This window comes from Triturus cristatus, chromosome 5_1 (assembly GCF_964204655.1).
Source record: "Triturus cristatus chromosome 5_1, aTriCri1.1, whole genome shotgun sequence".
In the NCBI taxonomy this organism is placed as follows: Eukaryota; Metazoa; Chordata; class Amphibia; order Caudata; family Salamandridae; genus Triturus; species Triturus cristatus.
This window is the reverse complement of record NC_140587.1, coordinates 697173700-697200269: the sequence shown is the minus strand read 5'-3', so window position 1 is coordinate 697200269 and position 26570 is coordinate 697173700. Positions and strand designations below refer to the sequence as shown.

Here is a 26570-nt window from a genome sequence, read left to right as displayed (position 1 = left end):
AAGCTGGGACCGCCATTTTGTCTCCCCTGGAAGCCTGTGACTTTCTGGCCCCTGCTTTGCCACTCCTGCTCCTTCTTCACGGTCCTGGCTCTGAGGAGTGCTCCGGGGGAGAGCTCACACTGAGGGACTCTACCACCGCCGCCTGACTCGGCCCTTCTGACCTCCACGCCCTGGACTGTCGCACTTTCGCTCTGTGGGGCCTCTGAACACCTCTTGGACACTGGGGGTGGCTGCTCTGCGCTAGTGGGGGCCGCACTGCCTGCAGGACCTTTAGAGGGATTCCAGTGACTTTCTCTGCCCCTTCGCCTTTTGCATGCCCCCTCCTGGCCTTCTTGGATCGGCCCTGGGTCAGAGAGCTCATTAACACAACGGGGCCGTGGTCCCAACCTGTGTGGGACCTCTCCTTCTGGTGGGTGCGCTGGCCCTGGGTTGTTACTGACTGCTCATTCCTCAGTCGCCTGCACAAATGCGCCTGCCTATGTCTCTTTGACTCCCGACAATCCCACACACTTGGGAGCCCTTGGTCCATACCCTCCACCTGTGAGTTAAGGGACGCACTGTCTTGGCGCTGGGTTACTCTCTGCTCCTCTGCTGCACCCCCCCCGGGCTCTACCACCGGCTGAGGTGCTCTAGTTTTCCCTGCACAGAGTCCCTTACGTCCTTGATCTTTGCAGCCATGCCTCCTAAGAATAGGGACACCAACGAGACTGATGCTGCGGCCTCCCGTGATAATCCGTTGACCTCCATGTGGTCCAAATTGCTCACTCACACGCAGGAGGATCCCACTGCCTCGTTGGCGTCTTCTGGGTCAGCCACCTCTGGGGGGCCCATCACCCAGGCCTTTATGTCATCCTTCTTACAGGAGATCAAGACTGAAATTGGCTCCCTTAGCCAGGACCTGAAGACTGGATTGCAGGACATCCGCAGGGAAGTCACAGAGATGGACTGTGGATGGCCTTGAACGAACAATGGATGCCAGGACGGAGGACATCGATGGTCTCTGGAAAAAGGTGGCTGAACTGGAGGACCAAAATATCACCCTACAGATGAAACAGGAGGACCTGGAAAACCGCAGTCGGTGGCACAACCTCCGCATCCGAGGTGTCCCGTTGGGAATGCAAGGAACAGACATCCTATCATACACGGCGGATCTTCTTCATGCTATCCGCGAGGGTGAGGCCGTCCATGCTTGATAGGGCACATCGGGTACCTGGCCCCCACAATCGCCCTAACTTTGTGCCGGACATCAAGCGTGTCCACTTTTTGGCGGACAAAGAAGACATCCTCGGAAAGGTGCAGGGAGCTCCAGTCGTCTCCTACAATGGGCTCTATATACAAATTTATCACGACCTTGCACCTTCTACGCTTCGCCGGAGGAAAGAGTTCAAACCTGTGACGGACAAATTACGAGACCTTGGGATTAAATACCAATGGGGCCACCCCTTCGCTTTGATGTTTACCTGGGAGGGTAGACGGCGGATTGTCCGCTCCATGCAGGAGGCACGGTGCTTCCTCCATCTTCCTACTGACTCTGACAGTGATGATTTCCTGTCCTCTCATGCACGACATGCGGGCCATCTCCGGCTGGAATGGTCAACCGTTCTTCCTCCTCGTTCCAGACGTCTCTCAAGGGAACTTGACTCGTCTCAAGCCAAGCAGGATGCTATCAATCAAGTTTGTTTCTTGAGTGCCTACCCGTCTCTCACAAACTAATTGCCTCTTGCTTTAAGATGACCCTGGCTGTGTTCTCCCCTTGCTCCTAGTCTTGGAGGCCTTCCAGCTTGAGCCTGGTGGCTGGATTGCTGTATGCTTACCTCTTCACTGATACACAGGAGGCTGCGGACGGGTACTCTCCACCTCGTGTGTGCCTGCCGCCCCCCCCCCCCCCCTCCCTCTACAGAGTCCTATAGGGGAGTGAATTCTCCGAAATGGCCCGCCTTCGGGAGCCCGGGCTATTCTTCATAGACTCTACATTGACTGTTTTTTCTTTATTCTTTCTCTCCTTTCTTTTTCTTCTCATTCGCTCCCCCTCTTTCCGATTCTTTTCGGATGCGTCTTCCTCAGAGGCCGAGATGTGGTGCTACTTGGGGAATGTGGGGCGGAGATATTGGTCATTCTGTAGGGCCGATTGGCTCCTTGCCCTTGCGTTTTCTTCATTCTCTTTGCCACTTTTCTCGTCAACAGGTTGCTCCCCCTTCCCTGCGCGATCCTGGGGGGCTGTTTGTTTCCCAGTCCTGGGGTCTGTCTCCTTTAGCTTTCCTGGGATGCACCTAGCTCAGCTCTGGATTTGCCGGGTTCGGCGACTTGCTGATGCTACAGGGATGCGCTGTCCTTCCTCTTCCACACCATGACACACACTGTCACTTTCCTCTCCCTTAATGTGAAAGGGCTCAACTCTCCTAACAAGCGTTGGCAGGTTTGGCGCTATCTGCTTCAACATGACCATGATGTGGTTTTCCTGCAGGAGACCCATTTGCTTTCCTCTGACACTCGCCTCATGTCCCACCGCAAATACCCCACCCAATTCTGGGCCTGCTCCTCATCCAAGACTGGTGGTGTGGCAATTCTCTTCAAGCCCGGCTGGCATGCTGCGTCCCCCCAATGTATGGCTGATGAAGGTGGGAGGTATCTTAAGATTGTCATAGTTTGGGGTCGGGGCTCTTGTCAGCACCTGGGAACATTGCTAAGTTCCCTTTCTACCCCTGTCGTCCTCAGAGGCGACTTTTACTTGGTCTGGGACCCTGAGCGGGATCGTACTACGCAGGCGCACCATGTGGCTGGGGCTATGTCAGCACAGTTGAAGAATGCCATTACTGACCTCGGTTTCGTTGATGCCTGGAGATACCTGCACCCGGACTCTCAGGACTATTCTTTTTTCTCTCACGTTCACCGTTACTATTCACAAATAGATTATTTCTTCCTATCACTCTCTCTGGCCCACGTCCTGTGCACGGCGGACATTTCGGACATTTCTATTTACGACCACGCACTTCAATCTCCCACTGCCCGTGGAGACCCCCCCTCCCTCGGTGGCGACTGCCCCTCCCCAAGCCCTCCGGGACCCGGTAGATGTAGCGGACGTTCGTAGGGAGATTCACTCCTTCTTTATAGCAAATTCCCTTGAGGATACGTCCGAGGATGTCCGTTGGGACGCCTTCAAAGCCACTGTTCGGGGGGTGATCACATCCATCTCTATTGCATGGTCCCGGGAGGTCCAGTTGGTGGAAGCCACCCTCTCCCGAGATATTAAGGACCTGGAACACGAGGACCACGCCTGTCCTTCCCTTGCTAACAAGCACCGCCTGGCTGTTCGACACAGTCAACTCCGTCTACAGCGCACTAATAAGGCCGAACGGCTCCTTGTAAACCTTAAACAAAACTTTTACGTGGGTGGGGATAAGGTCGGAGCATGCTTAGCACGTCGCCTGCTGGTCAAGACTGCCCGTTTTCATATAGTGAAGCTTAAATGTCCTGATGGCTCCTGGCCTGTCACAGAAACAGATAAGATTCGAACTTTAATGGCCTTTTATACGGATCTTTACGCCCATGACCCCTGCCTATCGGAGGCGATCGAGGCATTCCTCGATTCATGTCCTTGGTAACCCTATCGATCCCTACTTTAAGGAATTGCTTGATAAGCCTACCTCTCATGAGGTAATTGCCAAGGCATTGAAGCAGCTTCCGACGGGCAAAACACCGGGCCCGAAGGCCTGCCGGTTGCTTTCTATCGGGTCTTCTACCCGCAAATGCGGGACCATCTGCTCCAGTTTCACGGAACATACGGGCCTCTGTCTGATGATGAATGAAGCGGAAATTGTACTTATCTCCAAGCTTGGCAAGGATCCAACCCTAGTGGCTTCTTTCCGCCCCACTGCCCTGTTAAATACTGACGCTAAGTTATTTACCAAAATCTTGGCAAACCATTTGGAGCCCCATCTTCCGGGCCTTATCGACCCAGATTAGGTGGGGTCAACATTCGGCGGATTGCACACTTGGTGGAATAATCGCGCATCGGAGATATCCCCCCCTGCCTGGTTTCCCTTGACGCCGAGAAGGCGTTCGATCGCATGGACTGGAGCTTCCTCCGGGCAGTCCTTCAGAGGGTTGGCCTGGGACCTGGTTTTATCTCTAAATTGATGGCCCCCTATGCGAAACCTACCACTCGTATTTGTTTCAACGGCTCTACTACTGCTCCTATCTCTATCCACGAGGCACTCGCCAGGGATGCCCGTTTTCTCCTTTATTATTCACGCTCATCGTCGAGACCTTAGCTATAGCTATACGCCGTAATCCTGCTATACAGGGTATCCGTATGGGGGAACTGAACATAAGGCTTCCCTCTTTGCCGATGATCTGCTTCTGGCCATGAATTCCCCATTGACTTCTCTACCCGCAGTGGCTGCACTTTTGAGGTCCTTTGAGATCGCTTCAGGCTATCGGATCAATCTGGCAAAGTCACACCCATGCTCTCAAACTCACACTTTCGGCCTCGGAGGTCCAGTGGCTGCGAGACCTCCTCCCGGTACACTGGACTGATGAGCCTATTCGCTATTTGGGCTTGGACCTGACTCCTACGCTCGCTTCTTGGTCCTCAGCTAACTGGCCTAGACTCCGAAACGCTATCCGTGAAGAAATGCGATGGGAAGGTCTCCCCCTGGCGTGGCTGGGCCACCTTTACGCTGTCAAAATATCCCTTCTTCCTAAAATTCTTTATTTGTTCCACTCCCTGCCTACTCCTATCTCGCACGTGGATATCCAGGCTTTGCAACGCGATCTTACCAGGTTCATCTGGGGGAAGTAGCGCCCCAGTTTCTCCCATGAAATACTCATGCTTCCCAGATCTCAGGGGGTCTGACCTATCCCAATTTATTGGAATATTACTGGGCTTGCCACCTCCGTTTTATATTGGAATGGATCGTTCTTGAAATTGAGAAACACTGGTTCCACATGGACCGTGCGGTGGCCTGTAGACCACTGTGGGATCTAGCCTGGCTCTCGCATGAGGCACATCCTCGCAGTGCCTTCCTAGCGACTCCAACGAGAACGGTCTTGGAGATTTGGGATAGGCTGGCGCTCCCCAGGGGACTTACGACCTTCCCCTCCCCCAACACCCTGCTGACACACAATCCTGCGTTCCCTCCCGCTCTTCGGCCTCAGGCCTTTGAGGCATGGACCATAGAGGGTCGGCGTGTCCTCCAGGATTTTTTTCAGGGTTTTTCCCTTCGTTCCTTTGATCAGTGTAGACGATTCTTCCACCTTACTGATAAGTAGCGCTTGCAGTATTGTCAACTGCGTCATTGGCTGTCCTCTCCAGCATGTTCCCAGGAGGTGAATCGGCGGCTCACCCCTTTCGAGACTGGTTCGTAGATTCGACGGGTCTAGGGGCCTCATCTCCAAAACCTACTCTGTCCTTCAACACTCTGGGCAACTCCCACTCCATGGCTACCAAACGCGTTGGGCATCTGAGCTGGCAGCTGACATCTCCCCGGAGTAATGGGATCGTGTGTGGAAGGACATTCCCAAGGTGTACCGTAGCATTCCCCAGAGCGATTCTGCCTATAAACTAATCACCCGATGGTATTATACTCCTGCTCGTCTCCACCAGATGTTCCTGAACACTCCTCCGATTTGCTGGCGTTGCCAGGCTGATAGAGGGGACTTACTGCACATTTGGTGGTCTTGCTCGGAACTCACAGTGTTCTGGAAGGAGGTCCTCAGCCATATCAAGGAGTGGTGGGTTTCCCGGTCCCTGCTATCCCATCCCTGGCACTCCTGGACATTCGCCCTGGCACGCTGAAGGCCATGACCTCGGCAAACTGGCATCTCATTCTGCACCTATTGGGGGAAGCATGACAGTCCATTGCCTCTTGCTGGAAGTGGCCCCACCCCCCGCCCATAGCTGCGTGGGTCCTCCGGCAGTGGGATGTCCGTTCACTAGAACTGCTTACGGTCCGTCTCACTCACACGGACACGCGCTTTGACCCCATCTGGCACTCACTTATACACCACCTCACTAAAACCAAACACTCTCGCTTGATGCCCCCTAGACTGCGAGCTCTACAGCTGTTTGACAACCCCCTGGTACCCTTCTCTCGTGGCACGAGACCAGCCTCCCCGGAGTAACTTGATTGACCTCCTGGGTGGCTCCTTCGGGCCTTGCCAATGCCGGCCTCCACTTTGAGCCTTGACCTCTCCCCCCTCTTCCTCACTCCTCACTCCTCAGACGCATCCGATTCTGTCCTCTTTCCTCTTCTTCACCCCTTTGGGAGCTGTGTTCTTCACTGTTTCTCTTTTTCTCTCCGTCCACACCTTCTCCCTCTTCTACTTTCTCAGCCTTTTTTCCTTTTTTCTTTCTTTCCTGTTCTACGACGATTCTTATGTTATCTGCCGCAATGTATATTGGTGCTGTCGCAATACGATTTGTATTTTTCACAGGGGCGGGGGTTCTCGCTTTCACCAGACCTTGAGGGCCTTGACCAACTGTATGATTGCTATATTGAGTTGTTGTATCCCCCCATTGCTGGACAATGAAACTCTAGCTCGGCCTCTGTCTTTTGGCCCCCCACATGCCTTTCCCTCTCGGCTTGGTGAGAACTTTGTTTTGAACATTGTCCCCTACGTTTTGGACATTTGCTATGCCCTCATCGCATAAGTGTTTTGAATCTTGAAAAACTGGTCCTGCCCCCCTTTCTCTCTTCGCCATGTATAATTTTTTATTTGTTTGTACTTAAACAGATATTAACCAAAAAAAAACTCACTCATGTGGTGAAGGAGATGTACTCCCGACCTGAGTGCCACAGCTGATATCCTAATGCTGATTTTTGTTGTCATGGGCAAAGGGGTATCATGCATGTGTGCCATGACATAGACCGGTCTCACAGATTGTGGTGTTGTTGGAATAGGAGGTGTGCCCAAAGGGCTACCGACATGATGGTGAAAGGTGACTGCCTTTACCAAGAGTTAAGCAGCAGGAGTGCGGTGGTGGCATTATACCGTATAGTGATCAGTAGGCGTGAACAGGACTTTTAACCTATGTCATTCAAGGGAGGCATACAGACCCACTCATGTAAATTTCTACTGCTGTGTGCTTGACTCACCACTGGCCTACATCAAGTTAGTGCTGCGCAGTGTTTGTGTGAATGTGAGTGGTAACATAAATCAAATATTCTTAGATCAAGGTACAAGTCCCTCCAGCTGAGACAGGTTACATTCTAGAGGAATAGTAGAGGAGTGGGCACTTCAAAACGAAGCAAGCCCCCAGAGCAAACTTCAAAGACTCAGGCACTAAATTACATTATGTGTCTGGAAATGGATTATAAGAAAGGTAGCTCAAGACCCCAAAATTGTCACCTGCCAAGCATCCAGTCAGGCTGTATGTCGAGAAAGAAAAGCTATGCAAGGACTGGAGACTATAGTGCCAGTCTCTTAGATTAGTGAGGGCATATCACCCAGCAAAATCCAAGACCACCCGCCCTGCCTGCTTGCCAAGAACACTGTGCCCTGTGAGGTAGAGGCGATCGCTTGCTGGGAGGGCGGTCCATTAGGGAATCTTTGGGAGTGGACCACCGTTACAAGGTGTGAGGCGGTGGCTGCTGCATCGATCTGGCCGCTACCTGTGTGCAGAGTAAAGTCGCGACCATGTATGCCAGAGAGGACCACCGTAAAGACTGCATTGTTGTCAGGCTGATCAGGCCTTCACCCATGTGCAGGGTAAAGTCTGTGACCACCTATGCCAGAAGGATCTGCTGTGAAGATTGCATTACTGTTGTTCCGAGACAGCTGTCGCCCATGTTTACGGAGTAAAATCAGTGAATCTGTATGCCAGAGGGGGCTGCAACGAAGAACAAGGACTGTTGCATGATTTTACCGACATCAAGAGGAAAGCACGTCGTAGTAACCTATGTGTGCCAGAGTCCGACTAAAGGATCGGCACCTTTGCAATAGTCCCCCTATATTTTTCGAACAGTGTAGAAAGAGAATAGAGTTGGTGTGAGAAGTTGGCCTGATATATGAGGTCACTAATTCTAGTGTACACCTTGCATCAGTACAAACAACCCTTATGGTGATTGGTTGTAAAGTCAACCTTATAGACCAGCTATCCTAGTGGTAGCATGGACAAGAGCAGTCTTGAGACCGTGTTGCTAGCTGTGCGCCTGCAATTGGGCGCCCCAGGGGAAAGGTGCCGAATGCCGGCTCTATGGACACCCAGGTGACTGAGGACAGGGAGCCTACTTCACAAATGACAAACAGCATCCAGCCTACTAACATGGAGGCCCCCCGGACAAACTGGACCTTATACTGAGGGAAGTGCGAGACTCGAGGAAGGCCATAGAACAGCAACTTGGCTCCCCAACAACGGAGTTCACCCTACTCAAGGCCGACCATAGCAAATTCGCCACTGTTGTTAAAGATAACAAACTTGCACTGACGGAGCTGCTGCCACAGCACAAGGAACATGGAAAACAGCTTGCGCAACTCCAAAAACAAGTCACTGGACTGCAGGTGAGGGTGGACGACGCAGAAGGGAGGGCCCGACGCAATAACATCCGCGTCATAGGCCTGCCGGAGCGCTGCGAGGGATCGGATGCCACCAGATTCATAGAACGATGGTTCAGGGACCACGTGGCCCAAGAGGGCTTATCTGACTTTTTCTGTGTAGAGAGGGCGCATAGGATTCCACCTGGTAGACCGACAGCAGGAGCCCAACCCCACTCACTGATAGTCAAGATTCTGAACTTCAGAGAGACACTCTGCTGCAGAAGGGGAGGGAACTGTCTCAAATACACTATGAGAACCAGCGGGTGTCCTTGTACCCGGACTACACTGTTATGGTCCAACGCAGACGCTCCCTCTATCAAGACGCAAAGAAAAACTCAGGGCACTGAACATTAAATATGCGCTGCTGTTCCCGGCAAAGTTAAAAGTAATCCTCGACCAAAAGACTCCGTTCTTCGACACACCAGATGAGGTGGAAGAATGGCTTGAAATAATGTCCCCCCCCCCGGGGGGTCCGTCCCCTCTTCGCAGACTGTTGCTACATCCCCGAAGCCAAACGGGTCCGTAAATCGAGACGCCTCAAACTAGGTCACGCGGCTAAGACTGGGAATCCCACGCCAGAGCAGGCTCTACGGGACCGGATGGAGGCGCTGGAGATGGCCAGCAGGTTCCGTGACGAAACTCATTCAATACTCTCGGACTCATCGGAGGACGTTTCGGTCCACTCTGATTCAGAGACCAGTATAACATTGTTCAGCACTATCACGCCTCAAACCGCTGATGGGTTTCTGGGATAGTTCCTAGTCAATAATGGGGCATGATGCATGTTAATCACACTGTCGTGTATATGTATGACTCCTATGATAGCACCGTATAGTTATCCCTGAAGTATTGAATTTGTGATGATCGCTGCTGTGTGCGGGCCGGGCTGCGTGGAGCTCAAAACGCTCTCACCTCACTAGGCACCTGCCTACAGCGAAAGCAACACGTACACTGTTACTCGTTAGCACCGTTGTGCACATGGTTTGGGCCAGCGTAGTTCTCGCTGCTGGCCAGAGTATTGCAGATTGTAGTTTAGAAGTTTTTGTGGTTTGGCCTGTCACCTATGTTGCTCCGTACACCACTGCTCACCTCCCGCAGAACATGCTTCCACCATTAGTCCAACTCGAGTATACATGCAAGATAGTTACAAAGTAATAACCTGGAATGTACGGGGGCTAGGGTCTATCCACAAAAGACACAGAATCTATGCGCAATTAAACAGGAGACGAGCACACATAGTATGCTTACAGGAGTCCCACGTGAATACATCGGGGATAGCTGAATTGCGCAAGAAATGGAGGGGTCAGGTAGTCTCTACGTCATATTCCACCTTCGCCAGGGGCGCATCAATATGGGTCAGGATCGAGGTCCCTTTCAAAGCCCTGGAACAGCGTGCGGACCCTCTGGGTAGATTCATACTGGCGAGAGGCACACTAGATGGCACACAAATAATCTTGGGCAGTATATATGCAGCTAACTTCGAGCAGGATAAATTCCTACTGAGCCTTAACCCTGTTCTGGCCTCCTGGGCTGCGCCCTCTACGCGTATTGTGTTGACTGCCCTGTAGCCTGTCAACCCGGATGTACTATTGGGCCGAATGTGCAAAGTAATGTACCATAGTCAAAGCAGAACCTAGAAACTACTCAAAGAAATGCTTAAGACAAGTCAAATAAGCTGTTATTTCCATACTGTTACTTGACAGATTGAAGGTATCGCACTACTGTGTAAGAAATGCCACTTTTTTTTGTATTCTTGTATGAAAGTGTCAATAAAAAAAATTAAAAAACTACCCCTGCTAAATCTCCACGCATGCAGGTGGAGTGTGCAGAGGTTCAGGTGCAGAACACTGCCCTGTTGCTGCGACAGAAGATCCTCCCGACGAGGCAGCCTGAGTGGAGGACCAATAGTCATGCTCAACAGCATGGTATACCAGACTCTCTGAGCCCAATCAGAAGCTACAAGAATGTCTTGAGCCCGGTCATCCCTGATCTTCTTGAAAACTCTGGACAGGAGTGGTATGGGCAGAAAGGCGTACAGGTGGCTGGAGCTCCACCCAAGATGAAAAGTATCTCCGAGTGAGAGTTGCCTTGGAAACACCAGTGTGCAGAACTGCTGACATTATGCGTTTTCGGCAGTGGAGGATAGATCTAACCTAGGCCCCACTGCTGAAACAGACATTGCACCACCTCCAGGTGGAGATGTCATTCGTGATCCGCTAAGCATCTTCAGCTGAGTTCATCTGCTCTGGCATTCAGAGATCCTGCCAGTTGCTACACCACCAAGGAAATGCCTTGACTTTCCAGCCATGTCAAGAGGCGCAGAGCCTCTTGACAGAGGGTCCATGACCCCACCCCGCTTTTGCAATACCACATGGCGGTAGCGTTGTCTGTGGACACCTGTACCAGCCCTCTTTCGATCGAAGGAAGAAAGGCTTTTAATGCCAACTTAATCCCCCAAAGCTCCAACAGGTTTATGTGTAGTTCGGACCTCTGATCTCCACCTCTCCCAGATGGGCACCCCAGCCCAGGAGTGATGCATCAGTCAACACTGTTAGATCTAGTTGGGGAAGGGAGAGGTATCTGCCACTGACATCATTATGGTTTGTTAGCCACCACTGTAGGTCTTTTGCAGTCCCCTCCGCAATCTGGAGCATGTTGAAGATATTCCCCTGATGCTGCACCCACTGGAACTTCAGGCCCCACTGCAGAGACCGCATATGCCAGAGGACGTGTCACCAGCAGGCCATGAGGCCCAACAGCCTCAGAGTCAGACTCAGTGAAATCCAGGATAGAGTCTGAAAATCATAGCCGAATATCCTAGACTCACCTATCGGGAGGAGAGGCCATATACTTCACCTTGTCCAGAACAGGTCCGATGAAAGGGAGCCTCTGAGAGGGAGTCATTTGCAACTTTGGCATGTTGCTAGTGAATCCCAGCGACTGCAGGAGATTCACCATAGTCTGAAGGTGGATGACAACTGCCTGGGGCAAGCCCACCTACAACAGCCAATAGTCGAGGTTAAGGGAAGACCGTAATCTTTGACATCCGCAGATGAGCTGCAACCATCGGCATCACCTTTGTGAACACCTGAGGGGTACTGGAAAAGCCGAAAGGTAGCACAGCAAACTGATAGTGATTTTGGCCCACAGTGAACCGCAGATAGCACCTTTAGCCTGGCAGGATGGGGATGTGGAAAAATGCATCTGGCAAGTACAACACTACCATCCAGTCTCCCATGTCTAGGGCACACCAAACTTGGGCGAGCGTGAGCATTTTGAACTTTTCTTTTTTCAAGCAGAGGTTGAGAAGGGGTAGATCCAGGATATGAAAGTCCTCAGTACTTCTTTGGCACAAGAAAGTAACGGAAATAACCACGACAACTTCTCATGCAGGTACCCTCTCTATGGCTCCCTTGGCTAAGAGAACCTGCACTTCTTGATGGAGCAAGGAGAGATGGTCCTGCGTCAGCCGATCGCAAGTGGGTGGCATGGGTGGTTGGGGTGTCACTAAGGTGAGGTGAGTAGCCCTTTGGACTATCTGGAGTACCCAAAGGTCGGATGTTACTGACCACCGGTGGGGGAGGTGATAGGGTGATAGCGTATCCTGCCTCCCAATGGAAGTCCATGATGGTCTGGGGGCAGACTAAAGAGGCAGCAGCTGCTGGGGGAGGGAGGGGCTGACCAGACAGCTGGGCGCCTGACCCACATGGTCTATGAGACCGATGCCTTCGACCACAAAAAGGCTTAGAAACCTGCTGCCTGTGGTGGTTGGAAGGGTATGGGTGCGGTTGGAGGCCCTTTCCATGGCCATGAAAGGCAAATAGGAGTTAAGAAAGGGCCATACACAAGCCCAAGGACCTGGCCTTAGCCCTGTTGTCCTTGAAGGGCTCCAACGATAAACCCGCCTTGTCCTAAACAAGGCGAGAGCCATCAAATGGCATGTCCATGAAGGAAGCCTGGACATCCCCTGAACAGTCAGATGTTCTCAGTCAGGGTCTGGTAGATCCAGCGAAGGATCCTTGAGGCCCGACTGATGCCGAGGGTGAACCCGCCGGTGTGGTCCCAGTAGAGGCCCCTACTGCGCCAGTGGTGTCCAAAGGCACTCCAGAGGAACCAGGCCGCCCAAAGCTGAGGCGCATGGCCTCATAAAATTCTTTGTTAGGTGGGTGTCACTCCAGCTCTGGGAAAATCAGGAAAGCACAGAGGGGACCCAGAATCAGTAGCCTTCGACTCATGGGCCTGGAGTGCCGACACTCCCTTGTATCGTCCGATGACTTTGATAGGTGCAGGGAAGTCGAAGAGTGTTTGGACTTCCTCAGCTTCTTGTGTTTGTGGGACTTCCCCAATGACGTTGAGTGCGACGATGAACGTCAGGATGGGCTCCACAAACTGTCGTGGGACCTCCCACGAGAATGGGACCTCTAGCGTAAAGGAGTCGACCGGCATACAATGACGAGGAGCTTGAGGAATGACTCCCTCAGTCCCTTGGACTGCATGGCGCAGTAGTCCTCACATGCCTTGGAGTTGTGTCCTGGCTCCAGGAACCACAAATACACCAAGTGAGGGTCTGTCACCAACATATGCCTATGACAGGCCCCACATGGATTGAAACCAGCCAGTTTCTTTGAGGAGATCCTCACACCAGGAGATAAAAATCTCAAAAGACTCGACAAACGTCAAAAAAGACTTGTCAAAAAGCACCTGTAGGGTAGCTCAAGGAAATAACAGACGTCAATGAACTGAGGTGGTACCTATATAGGTACCACACAGGTCACTTCCGGCGTGGACAACGCAGACGCGGAGCCAAACGACACCACCTACTGGCATGCATGGATACTGCTCTAAAATCTTCAGTATCTGAAACCTAGGGATATTCAAGGGTAAGGAATCTGCGGATATTAGCTTTTTGCTGTAATTATAATGGTTGTTATTTAACAAACTAATGTGGTAAAGATTTATTGACCGGTTTAGTTTCTTTAACAACAAAAAAAGAAGTAATTTGTGCAAAACGGGGAGTGCATTTTCTTCCGTAATCAATCACAGTTTCCCTATGTCGAGCTGTACAGCAGAAAGGGACAATACTATATATGGCCATGGGGCCGTATAATGAATGGGTGCACTAGCACCGTGCAGAGCTGTGTGCACATTTTTGCCTTTTCAAGGCTTTGCACTTTCAAAGGGCAAACATTTGTACAACTCTGTACTATGTATATGTACACATTATGAAATGGTCCCTGGTGAATGAACAAAGAGTATGTACAAACTAGCCCTCCCCCTATCCATAGTAAAGAATTACCTTGGAAATGTTCGCTTTCCACCACGTCCACTTTTCACATTGCAGTTGGATGGAACTGGACGTCCATTCCCCCCAAAGTATAGAGAAGGCACTGGTACTTATGAATAACCCTCCAGCATTAGCACCTCAGGGCTTAATAAAAAGCTACTCCATGCACCAGTGAAGCCCCAACTGTAACAGAAACCGAATGAGCGGGATCTAATGGTAGATCTTTTTAGGTACACTTGTCCAATCCTGAGGAAAATATAAATATTAACTAGAAACAAGATTGTTATACTCCAGATCCCCTCTACTGTCCAACCTCTTTTTTCCTCTTCTAAGGCCCAAAAATATAATTAAGTCTACAAATATGTAAACCGATAAAAAAAATAATAACTGTTTCTATCAAATCTGTGACAACTCCTATTCTTTGTAATCTGGTTCCTAAATGTTCTAATGATTAGTGTTCGAGTTTAGTTGCCCGAGGTTTTGGCTATATATCCATGCCCTGGGAATATTATGCACAAAACCACAGAACCGCCTATGCTCCCAAACCTTTCAATAACATAACTAGCATTGGACAATATCGACTTTTTTTTTTTAATTCTTTTTATTGGATTTAAGAATATGAGCATACATACATCACTTGCCATGGAAATGGGTACTTTACATTAGCGGACAAATAGACCAACGTCAGTATAGAGGGTACATATCTGTCTTGTTCCGTGTGGAAGTGGACTGTATGAGTGCAAAGCAGTGCCTGTAAAGAAAACTAGGGAGGAGAACCAAACTGGGGGATGCCATGGAGTTCTAGGTGATGAGTTCTAGGCTATGTCCCAAGTCTGCCATTGCCCGTTCGGCTATATAGCTGCCGCCCATCTAGGGGGGGGTGGGTGTGTGCACAATCCAGGATGAGGAGCCGTGGGGTGCATCAGGTGAGCAGAGGGGGGAACTCAGCTGGCCCGGGGGTGGTGCGGGGGGACACTGGGGGGGATCCCCCGCCGCGGAGACTCGGGCCGTGTGAGGTGGTGCGGCGTCGGGGGTATTCATGTCGGCTACCAGTGCAGCTGGGGTCTGAGATTGTCTGAATTGGTGTAGTAGGAGCGCCCACTCTAAAGAGACTGGGGTTTTACGGGTGCCTTTAGCCTCCTCCTCTCGTATTGCGTCCTCCTCCGCAGCAGCCCATTTAAGAACCGCCCCTACCCAAGCTGCAAGCGGAGGACCAGTAGGGGACCGCCAGTGCATTGCTATACAGCGTTTGGCCAATAGGTGGGCCAGGAAGACGAAGTGCATCGACACCTTGTGTCGTTTTCTTCGCCCCAGGATACCCAGCGCGCATCCCTCCCAGGTAGTCAAATGGGTCAGCCCAGTGAGGTCTCTGAGTGTTGAGTGGATAGAAGTCCAATAGTTCTGGATGCCCGGACAGGTCCAGAACATGTGAAAGAAGGCAGCATCCTGCGCCTGACAACGAGGGCATAGAAATGTAGTGTCGGGATAAAAACATTGAAGGCGCGCTGGCGTCAGATAGGCCCTATGGAGAATGTGAAACTGTATATTCTTAAAGCGGGCATTCCTGGATACTTTTTTGGGGAATTCTATCGCTCTGTCCCATTCGCTGTCGTGAAATGGTCGTCCCGTCTCCTCCTCCCATAGGGCTCGGAGATGCACCAGCAGTGGGGGTGTTAGGTTCCCAATTGATTTATACAACCACGTAATAAGGAGTCGACCCCGTCCCAGTTGTAAGAGTGTGTGTAGGACTGGGTGTGTGGGAGGTTCCCCGTGCGTGAGGTCAGCATATGGTCGAAAGTGGCTGAGGAGTTGATGGTGAAGCAGGAACTGGCCTGGGGGCAAATCGTATTCCTCCATGAGCTGTCGGTATGGCCTGAGCTGTCCCTCGTCAAATAGCATTTCCGCTTCGACAATGTCCCTCGCCGTCCATTCCCGAAGCATGGCGGGTGTGAAGAATCCGTTATTTCTGGGCCAGCCGACCAGCGGTAACGATGATGTGTACGGAGGGCAGCGCGGTGCCATGCGGTGGATACGTTGCACGCATTTCCGGGCAACGTCCACCTGCAGGGGGTAGGTTCGCGTGGGACGGGAACCCGGCAGAAGCAGGCGTCGCAGCTCGGGCAGGGGCACAAATCCCGTGACAGTGCATGTCTCAAGCAGGCATCGCTCCGCCATCCAATATGAGAGCCATTGGAGCTGCGACGCCAGGAAGTAGGCTTCGAACGAGGGCGCCCCAAGCCCCCCTTGCGTCGTGGGCAGTCTTAGCTTGGCCAACGCGATTCTGTGCCGTCCCTGCCCCCATATCAGAGAGCTGAGAAGCGTATCTAAATCGTTGAAGAAGGAGCGGGGAGGAATCACTGGGAGATTGGTGAAGTAGTACAAAAGCCGCGGGACCAGTATCATCTTTGCCAGGGCTACCCGGCCAATCGGGGCCAATGGTAGACTCAGCAGAACCCAATGGAGGGCCGTATCCCTGCTAGTGCCCTCCGATGGTTTCCCTCAAAAATGTCGATTGGGGAGTGATATAATCGGATCCCGAGGTAACGGGGACCCTCCGTCGCCCAGTGCAGTTTCCGGTCGCCAATCCAGACCTCCCGAGAGGGGGCGTCCGGGTGGAGGGGATAGACCATCGATTTGTCCCAGTTCACCCTCAACCCAGAGGCCTCCGCAAACTCCGACAGGGCGGTCTCAACGGCGGTGAGATCCGCCGTCACATCCCGTATATATATGAGAAGATCGTCTGCATACATGGATACACAGTGTGTGACATCCGCCAGTGGGATACCCCAGGTCTGCCCATCCCCACGGAGCCGGATGGCCAAGGGTTCTACCGCGAGTGCGAATAAGAGGGGCGAGAGGGGGCATCCCTGTCGCGTGCCCCGGTGTATCGCGAATTCCGGGGAGATATAGCGACCAAGGCGGATCCGGGACGTAAGATTGGTGTAGAGTAGGCGAGTATAGGCTATGAGTGTGGGGCCGAGACCCGCCCGCCCGAGGACTGAAAAGAGGAATTGCCACGTTAGGGTGTCGAACGCCTTTTCAAGGTCCAAGATCAGACACGCCGCGTGCGGGAAGCGATCCCCAATCTGATCCTGAATGTGAAAGAGGCGCCAAATGTTATGAGAGGTATTCCTCCCTGGGACGAAACCGCATTGGTCCGGGTGTACTAACGGGCATATAATTTGAGAGTATCTGTCCGCCAAAATTTTTCCCAAGATTTTACAGTCAGCTGTGAGCAGCGTGATGGGACGGTAGGAGGCGAGGAGTTGAGGGTCACGGTCGGGTTTCGGAAATGTCACAATCACCGACGCTCTCATAGAGCCGGGCAGTTCGCCAAGTCTAAGCGCAGAGTCCAATACTGCCGATAGCCGAGAGGTCAACTGTGGGGCAAAAGTGGCGTAATATTCAAGTGGGAGCCCGTCAAGGCCAGGGGCCTTGCCGCGGGCCATTGCTCGTACCGCACTTGTAATCTCAATTGTTTTTATCTTTGTGTCCAACCCCTTCCGGTCTGCAGAGGCTATTCGGGGAAGGGGGAGAGGGTCGAGGAAGTGGTCGATGGCCCTGGGATCGAGAGACGTGGGAGCGGTGTAGACTGCCGAGTAGTGGTGATAGAACGCCTGGAGGATCTCATCTTGAGACTGCACCAGAGTACCCTGGGGGTTTATGATTGCAGTAATAGGCCGGACTTCGGTATCTTGCTTAGCAAGCCATGCCAGGAGTGTGCCCGACCTATCACGTTCCCGATGCATTCGGTTTGCGTAGGCCCGAAAATTGTGACGACGCAGGTCCACGCACGCCACTTGGTACTCTGATTTGGCGTGGGCGACCTGAGTTACTGTCGCCACTGATTGATCTGCGGCCTTAGTGGCCGCAGCCAGTTGCTGCTCTGCCTTCTCTAGGGCTTGCTCCAGGGTGTGTCGCACCCCAGCTCTGTACCGAATGCATTCTCCCCTGGCCACTACCTTGAAACCATCCCACTCGACCAGGGTTGACGACGCGGTCCCCGCATTATGCGTAAAGTAGTCTTGGATGCTACGTTGGTGGTCATGTGTAAAGGTCTGGTCCGTGAGACACTCCCGTGACAGCCGCCACGTAGGAACAGGGGGGTGCGGGCGTCGCCACTGGAGGCCGAGGAGGTGCGCATCATGGTCGGAAACGACTCTACCCAGATAGTCCGAGTGGCATATTTGCGGGAGAAGCGCCGTCGTGCATAAGAATCGGTCAAGCCGAACTCGTAAATTATGAGGGATGGAGTGGAAAGAGTAAATGCGGGTCTGGGGATGGTGTAGCCTCCATGCGTCTGTGAGGGACCAGTGTGCGGCCCACGCTTTAAAGCGGTCTATTTGTCTATAGGTGGGAGAGTGTGGGAGTGGAGGGTGTGAGCGGTCCAGCACCGGGTCCAGGATACAGTTGTAGTCCCCTCCTAATAGCCAAGGCACCTGTGTGAATTGAGCCAACGAGAGTGTGAGTCGGTCCCAGAATTTATCCTGGTCGATATTTGGGGCGTATATACTGCCTAAGAGGACAGCCCTCCCGTCTAAGAGACCCTCTAGTAGGACGTATCTGCCTTCGTCGTCCACCACCCGTCTTAGTTCCCGAAAAGGGGTTCCCGGGCGGATCCATATCAGTGCCCCTCTGGCAAACGAGGAGTAGGTCGTGGCGCAGAGAAGTCCGCGCCATTTTATTCGCAGTTTGCCGGCTTCGGTTGCATTAAGGTGGGTTTCTTGTAAGCAGAGGATAGATGCCTTCTGTTGTTTCGCATAGGCGTATATCGCGTAGCACTTACGTGGGGTATGTAGACCACGTGTGTTGAGTGTGAGTATATTAATGTCTGCGCTAGTTGTCAGTCGTGCCATAGATGGTCGGTTCCTGTGTGGGGGCAGGGTGTGGTGCCCCTTAGAGAAATCGCATAGTAGACCCTCAGGGACGTGCTGCGTTGGAGGGGGGCAGGCGGACTGGAAGCCTGGAAAAAGGATGTGCTGTGGTGTGAAACTCCATGGCGAATTGGGACATATGCAAACCGGGGTGTGAACAACGTATGGGGATGCGGGAAACTGTCCCAATACTTAGGATTCATCGTATGGGTAACAATGTGTCCAAACTACCTCCCGTAACACTATAGGGGGGAGAACTGCTTTATGTGATAGGGGGTGACGATGTGCTAGTGCGAGGCCGCACGCTGAGTGGGCATGTAGTAGGATCACCGTGTATCTGGAGCAGAGTGTCTCTGTGGGTGCAATATCATGGGTGCTAGGTGTGCATCGTAGAGAAGGATACCAAGAGTCCGTGTGTCCGAGTTGCCTCAGGGGAGAGGAGGGGAGGGCGATCCATCCAATAGTCCATCTGCAGTTTGCGGCGTGGCGTGGGGGGGGGGTGCCGCTCGGTCCGCCCCCGAGACGGTGCTGTCGCTGTCGTTGTCACCATCGGATGAGAACAGGTGCGGAGGTCGATCTATAGAGTCTGAAGGTTGTGTGGTGTGCAGGTCAATCACCGCTTGTAGAACTTCCCGTCTCTCTCGCATAATCTGTTCGAGATCCGGCGAGTCGTGGGTGCCTTGCATTGGTCGGGACTCGATGTTACGGAGCTTCTTGGGCTGTTTCCGGGCGTGGAAAGTTTTGAGAGGGGAGCTCCTCTGGGGGCGAGGATCGGATGCCCGCGAGCAGTGTTGATCTGTCCAATCTTGCGCGGCCTCCGCGGATGCGAAGAAGAGGGAGGATCCTTTATAGATAATCTTGAGGCGGGCCGGGAAGAGCAACGCGTATTGGATCTTATTGTCCCGTAGCCTCCGCTTTACGTCCAGAAAGGAAGATCTCTGTTGTTGCACCGCTCGAGCATAGTCCGGTAAGATCATAATGTGGCTGTTTTCCATTCGCAACGGTGCAGCTAGTCGCGCCGCCCGGAGCACCGCATCCCTATCCCGGAAGTGCAGGAACTTAGCGAGAAATGGTCGAGGAGACGTGCCGGGCAGGGGCTTTCGGGCCGGCACACTGTGAGCCCGTTCTATGGAAAAGAATGGTGTGCGGTCTGCAGGTGGGGTAAACTACTTCAGCCACGTGTCCATATATGCAATGGGGTCGGCACCCTCGATTCCCTCCGGTAGCCCCAGCACTCGGATGTTGCAGCGTCTCGAGCGGCCCTCCAAATCCTGCGCGTGCTCTTCCACCGCAGCTAGGCGAGTAAGGACCCCCTGGAGCGTCTGTTGTTGCTCTTTTAATATGGGTTGTATTTCCGTAAGTGTCCGCTCCTCCGTACGCACCCGGTCCGCCAACTTCCAGTGGTCATCGCGAAGGAGATTTACATCCGTCGCCAGGGTACCAAGGCGTTCTTCCATGGACAGACGGGATAGTTCAATGGCGGCGAGGACCTTATCCAACTTGTCCGAGATCGATAAGTCTGTGGAGGCCACCGTGCTGGGGGGACCACGTCGAGGTCCGAGGCATGTTCTCCGGGGCCGTCTCCGGAATCACCTGATGCTGCGCGGGTTTTGACTTCCCCATCGTGAGTCTACGTGGTCCGGGTAGCCCCAGTGACGCAAGGAATCCACGGAAGGGTGGGAGGCGCAGCCGCGCCGTCTCACGGGTGAAGTCGCCCAGGGAAGTCGCCGCCCGAGCCGGCCCACCAAGGTCCCCTCCGTGAACCAAGCACAGGAATCGTCCGCACCAGCCACCAGGCACCAGACTCAGGGCGCTCCCAACACCAGTCCACCTCCCGCGGGGTCTCCACCGACGGCTGGTGCCTCTGGGGATCCTCCGTGGCCGCGTCAAGGGGGGGAGAAGCCCAAGTCTCTCCCGGGGTCCACTGTCGAGGCGAGGCCATCAAAGTCCCGTGGCGGGTAGGTGGTCAGCAGGTCTGGCAAGGGCACAGCAGCTCCCGCGGGTTACACCCAGAAGGACGTCTCTTCGGTAGGCTCAAGGGGCAAGGCCTCACCGGCAGTATTGAGAGGGATGCGATGTCCCGTAGGCGGCCATGTTAGGGTCAGGTAAGCGCTGGTCAGGTCGATTGAATGCCTCCAGGTCCTGCCATCCGCATCCAAATCCAGCTCCCTCTTAGCCCCTTTCAGCGCCAGTCACACGGAGTACCTTGGGTACACAGGGGCCACCCAGGGGTCCGACACCGGGTCTCAGTGGGCTCAGCAGATTCAAAATGGCGGGTGCGCCCGGGCCAGCAATGCCCCTCCGTTCTCCGGTGCCCCACGTCTCTCTCCGGGGGTCCGCTTCCCGCTTACACCCTCCGAGTGTCAGCGCGATCAGGACGAGACGCGTTGCCAACTTCCCCGTCTCCTCTCACGGCATCTCTTGCATCGCGCAGAAGCGCTCCGTCGCCATCTTACGGCTCGGGGTGCGGCGCCAGCGGCATCAGCCGGACCAAATCTCGTCCGGAGGGCTAGGGATGCGCCCAGGCGTCCGCCGTCTCCCCCGCCGTGATGCTGCCACTTTCCGATGCCTTGTGCATCGATCAGCTCCCGGTGATACACTCCATACAGCTGCCGAGAGGCGCCCAGACGCGGAGCCTCAGCAAAGCCGCACCGCCATCGTGGCTCGCTTAGCCACGCCCCCTCTTGGACAATATCGACTTATCTATCATGTGCTGCTGTTACTTTGAACTAGATCTGCAGTTTTCAAAGTATTCTTTTGAATTACAAGGCGGCATTAAGTGGCCCTGAAGTTTGTTTTGGAGCAAATTTAGCAGTTTCTTGCAAGAGGCGCACATTTGCCTTTATAACTAATCACCCTTATCATGATTTTACCCTGTTTAGCAATTTCCCAGTTTTAATGTTTCCCAGTGTACTTCCTACAATCTGTGTTAGAATATCATTTCAGGATACAAAGAAGTGCATTGTAAATCTCTGATGTGCAAATGTGTTCATTATGTGACAGATTAGCTGAATGAGGTTATACATTTCACACTGGTGTATGTTCCCATCTCAGCGAAGAGGTACAGGCAGGTCATTTTCCCCAAGGACAAAAATGTCATTTGAGGGCACGTTACATGATTTCTTCACCCCAAGTTATCAAGACTTAAATGAGTGGGTTCCTTTCTATTCTAAATAAATGTAGACATACTCATACTGCCTGCGCAAGGTAATTTCCTTTCAACACATAGAGAGAAGGTACCTGAAGCTGGTAATCTGAACTTTATCCACTGCTGTTTGATAAACTTTAATAAACCTTTCAACAAGTCATCAAACCAGTGGCTGCCTTTCCATACCATGCCTTTATCTCAAACAACAGAGACGCATTTCTAATCTCTTCACGTATCACTTTCAAGTGGTCATAAATTATGTCATGGTTAAATTCGAGACAGAATCTCCTTCATACCTTTTCAGGTTTTTCACTGAAGAGAAAGCCATGGTAGAATTTGCTTTCTGTGAAGACGCAGCTGATCACTGCAATTGCACAGTTGTATGCAGCACAGTGGTACTGTCTTCTTTTATCCAGCAGCTGTGTCTCGCCAGTCATGTTTTCGGAAAAGGCATCGTAGCAAGATCTTAATAAAAATTGGACAAAAATTGATGCCAAAGTTAATTTATCTGATTAGGAGTTCTTTTGTGTTCAGTAACAAGCACTAAAGTATTCAAACTAAAATCATAATCATTTGCGAAAAAATAATATTTTGTAAAGAAAGCATGCTTCTACAGGCATATATACTGTAACTTCAAGTCTTAAGCATTCTAATAAAGCAAACTATTTTTGCCAGAGTTTCTCAATCAGTCATTGTTAATATTAGCCAAAAATGTACATGAGGAGTGGAATAGGCAAGAAGTACAAACGACAAAAATAATTCATATACCAATTAACTCACACATTTTTGCCATCCACTGCTTTCGAGAAACCACACTGTTTTCAATGAATTCTCAGTTGTGACACCTTTGAGTGCATGCATGCTTGCAAAGGTTTTCAAACTAAGATGATGCAAAAACAGCCTTTCATAAAAGTGCGATTCAATGTCAGTACAGCAGGCTCAGATTATGCTGAACGTATTTTTCTTTATTTTTTCTCAGCAGCCAAACATTAACTTGACAAAACAATGTCAAATGTAAAACTACAAATCCCATAAGTCCCATCAGCAAAAAACTAATTTCCACCAATCAGGGATCACGACCACCATTCACATATGAACATCCACAAGGAAAATCACTTCCTCTTTCGTCACCATTCAGCAGTCAGATAAGTGCCTTTACCTCTGGATTTTCTTGTTTTTCATATTATGCACCACTGATCAGTTGCATAGTATGTACTTTGTGTCAGGTTGTTTTCCTTCCCATTTAGCAGTCATGGGCTTAATTTTATACACCGTTTCTGTTTTTCTAACTATAGTATTTATTGTGGAACCTGGAGCTTTGAAGAGCGAGGCCTCATTTTCCCACCTTTTCATTACAGCAGCCTAGCGCCACTGAGGCAGAGCATTTTTGTGCTGTCCTGCACTGTGGGTGTAGGCTGTGCAGACACTCAGAGAAGCCACGCCTCCAGGGGCGCTGTGAGCGCGAGAAAGGCCACGCACGCTAGGCGTCCTGTTCTTTTCTATCACAGAGGAGACGGCCTCTGCAATAAATATCAGATTTTGCCTGCAGCAATTTGTATTTTTCTGTCTTTTTGAGCACAACACTCTGCTCGATATCACCTGCACGCAACACATCATAAAATAAGGAGTGCGCAGTAGTGCTCTGGGTTCCTATTTCTGCACTGAGCCCGATTTGGCCCTTGAAGGCCTAAATCCACATTTGAGACGTTAACAGGCTTTTCCCGCCTACAAGAGGTGCTTAAGAAGGTCCTTATATACAGTGTTTCCCTTGCCAGTTTAAACACCTATTCTCCTGATCACCCTGGTAGGAGTAAGGAGGGAGAGTGATTGTGAAGAGGAGCAGTTCCTTCACTCCCATGGAGGAAGAATTTGGTGACGAGTGCCAGGCAAAGGTAGATCAGCCTGTGGGCAGTAGAATGAGGGAGCCTATGGATAAAGTGGTCAGGGACCACCTAAAGGCAGAAAGCCCAAGACTGTCCTTGAAGGCAAGGGACCCAGTCCCCCCCCCCCCCCCCCCCCCCCAAAATCAATGGCAAAACGACCACTTTTATAACCAGATTCATAAAGGATCCCAAAAAAAGGATACATCATTCCGGAAAACCTTGACAGGACAACCTGCTGGATATCCTGGGGATCTTAACAAAAATACAGGATGAGGTGGAGCAGGCCACGTATACTAGCAATTTGATATCCTCAGATATGTTTCCTCTCCTACTATTGAAAGATGGGTTTGTTGTGTCATGACATAAGCAGGCATTGATATTTCTTCCTTTGGTGCTCACTCTGTATGAGGGCAATGACATTTAAGGCCTTCTCTGTTGGAAGTCACTTGCAAGATATTTTGAGGGGAGCGGATTGATCATCAGACTTAACTTTTAGAAAAAGGTCTATTTTAAACTAGTGATGGGGGTGGCATCATTGAAACTTCCGGTCCCGATATAGATTATAATATGTACTACCAATTGTAAAGGAAAGTGTCAGTTCTATTAAGGAAACAGAGACAAGGATTATCCGACCGAGAGTGAACGTAACTCAACTCTGCCATAATTTAACTCCCCACCCGATTACTTGAGTAGGTTACACCATATGGCAAAAGTATATCATTTTGATTGACGATTTTTTTTTACAGTAAATACTTATGCTTACGTTATATGAATTTGCGATCTCATTAAGCATTAACTTTTGTTACAACTGAGGAGTAATACATGCTTGATGAAATGTATGTTCCTTAATGTTGTTAGATATGTACAAGGAGGGTGGTGAATGACTAATGTAATTATTGCACATCTTTTGTAGGTCTTCAACAGAAGCAAGACTACCAGTGATTGGTGGAAGTATCATAGGCTGGACTTTCCCATGAAGAAAAAGGTAGTGCATTTCCTTGTGGTTGTTCTTATTGATGGTCATCATCCCTGATTGGTGAGCATTTGTTTTTTTCTGCAACAATCATGGAATTTGTAGTCCTATGCTTTGATGTTGTGTTTTTCAAGCTAATGATGGGTTGCTGAGCAAAATGAATGAAGAAAGAATGGATAGAATTTAAACTTTCCTTTTACGACAGCTAGGAAATTTATATTGCAGCTAAGTTTTGTCTACACATTATCTCAACAGTCCTTTATGAACATTCATAGTTTGGAAAACAGTATACAGGAATATATAGAAATGATGGTTCCCATCCCCCCGTTTTTTCTGTAGCAATATCGCAACATCACTAACAGACACACAAGAGCAAATATTTCCTCCTATCTGTGAATATTTTCAGAAATTCATGCAAATATTTTCATTTTTCAAAGAGTCCTTTTGTCAATTTGCTGCTGGGAAAGTTTTCTTGATATATACTATACATCCAGCTCTTTTCCATTCCTATCTTTAATACAATTCCCGTCCCTACAACAAATCCCATCACTCTTCATCAGTTCTGGGCCTCATGATGGTCAGCACCACCATCAAAAGTGATAATATTGTACTGCTACTTGAATAGAGCTGATCTGCAATGTCAACCAAGAACACAGTCAACCTTGTATAGAATGCCTTACAAAAACCCTTCGGTTTTTGACAGCTCCATCAGATATGTACGTGCAGTATATATCCCCTTTGGCCATAGGCTCCCCATTACTGCCATTACTCTCTTCTTAAATGGATTTTAATATAGAGTGAGCCAAATACTAGCAATACTATATACACGCAATGCAATGCTGAATTTTCAATCTGGGTTCAAATCTAAGAACGTATTGCTCTTGCTCCAATTTATCGGCAGACTAATGCTTCATATCTTTTTCTTGCTCTCACATTCTTATGTATGGCTTAGGTGCTGTAATATTCCATTAAAAATAACGAGGGAGGAGGAGCCAAGATGGCGACCGGGACGGCAGCGTAGACTCCCGGCTCCGTGACCCTCCGCATCCCGCACGGATATCCTGCCTGAGATCCTCAACCTGTGCTACGTGGTCGTGTTTCTGAAGGAGAGGGGCTCCCGACTGTGTGACTCCGAGGTTTCTAGCTGCGGTATCACCGGAGAAAACTGCATCTGAACTTTGCGGCCTGTGCGGCCCTGGAGCCGGGACATCGAGTGGACGCCGTGGCCGGGTGGCAGTGCGACAACAGCGGCCAGTGGTGACTGGGTGGAGTCGGCCCACTGGAGCGGTGCCAAACTCGGCCTACATTTCGGCATGGTCACTTCTACTGCCCAGCGTAGCGGACCGAGTGCATGACCGGGGGTGCAAATCCTAGATCCTCCGGTGACTGCCCCTGCCTTGCTGGTGAGCTGCCCGGCCGCCGTCCGTATCCTGCCCCGATCATTGCGGGCCGCCCCCGGATTTCTACGGGAGCTGGTCCGTGGTGGGGACGACTGTTGCCCGTGACCACGGATAGTTTTTTGCCTGCCCCCGGAACCCGGTCACCCACGACGTGGACTTCGCGACGCTTGTCCCGGCCCCGGTGAGGGTCGGGCATACTTGGCGGCCATCTTTGGGCGATGAAGCCTACCATCCTGTCCGCCGGGCCGCAGCGGGCCTGTGAGCGTACAACTTTTGGGAGTGTGGCGGCGAGATCGCAGAGAGCTGAGCTGGGGTGCGGCGACCTCCTCGAGGCTCTTGTTACCCTTCACTCCTCCTTGGTTCATGGCTTCGTGATCTTGGGGAGTAAGCTCGATGGTGTGGCGTCGGAGTTGGGGCAGTGGCGGCCCGCCTGTCCGCACGAACACAGAGACTACCCACACTGCGCGCAG

General features: G+C 51.4%; 1 protein-coding gene across 3 annotated transcripts in view; it reads right to left on the bottom strand.

The window, feature by feature from the left end:
- The window catches only part of PRKDC (protein kinase, DNA-activated, catalytic subunit), a 2754228-nt gene that overhangs the window by 1656256 nt on the left and 1071402 nt on the right, over window positions 1-26570 (bottom strand). For all 3 annotated transcript variants that reach the window (XM_085605657.1, XM_085605658.1, XM_085605659.1), the window contains one exon: window positions 22141-22309. In XM_085605657.1, the coding sequence (XP_085461783.1) occupies window positions 22141-22309 (169 nt within the window). The remainder of the gene's footprint in view (window positions 1-22140; window positions 22310-26570) is intronic.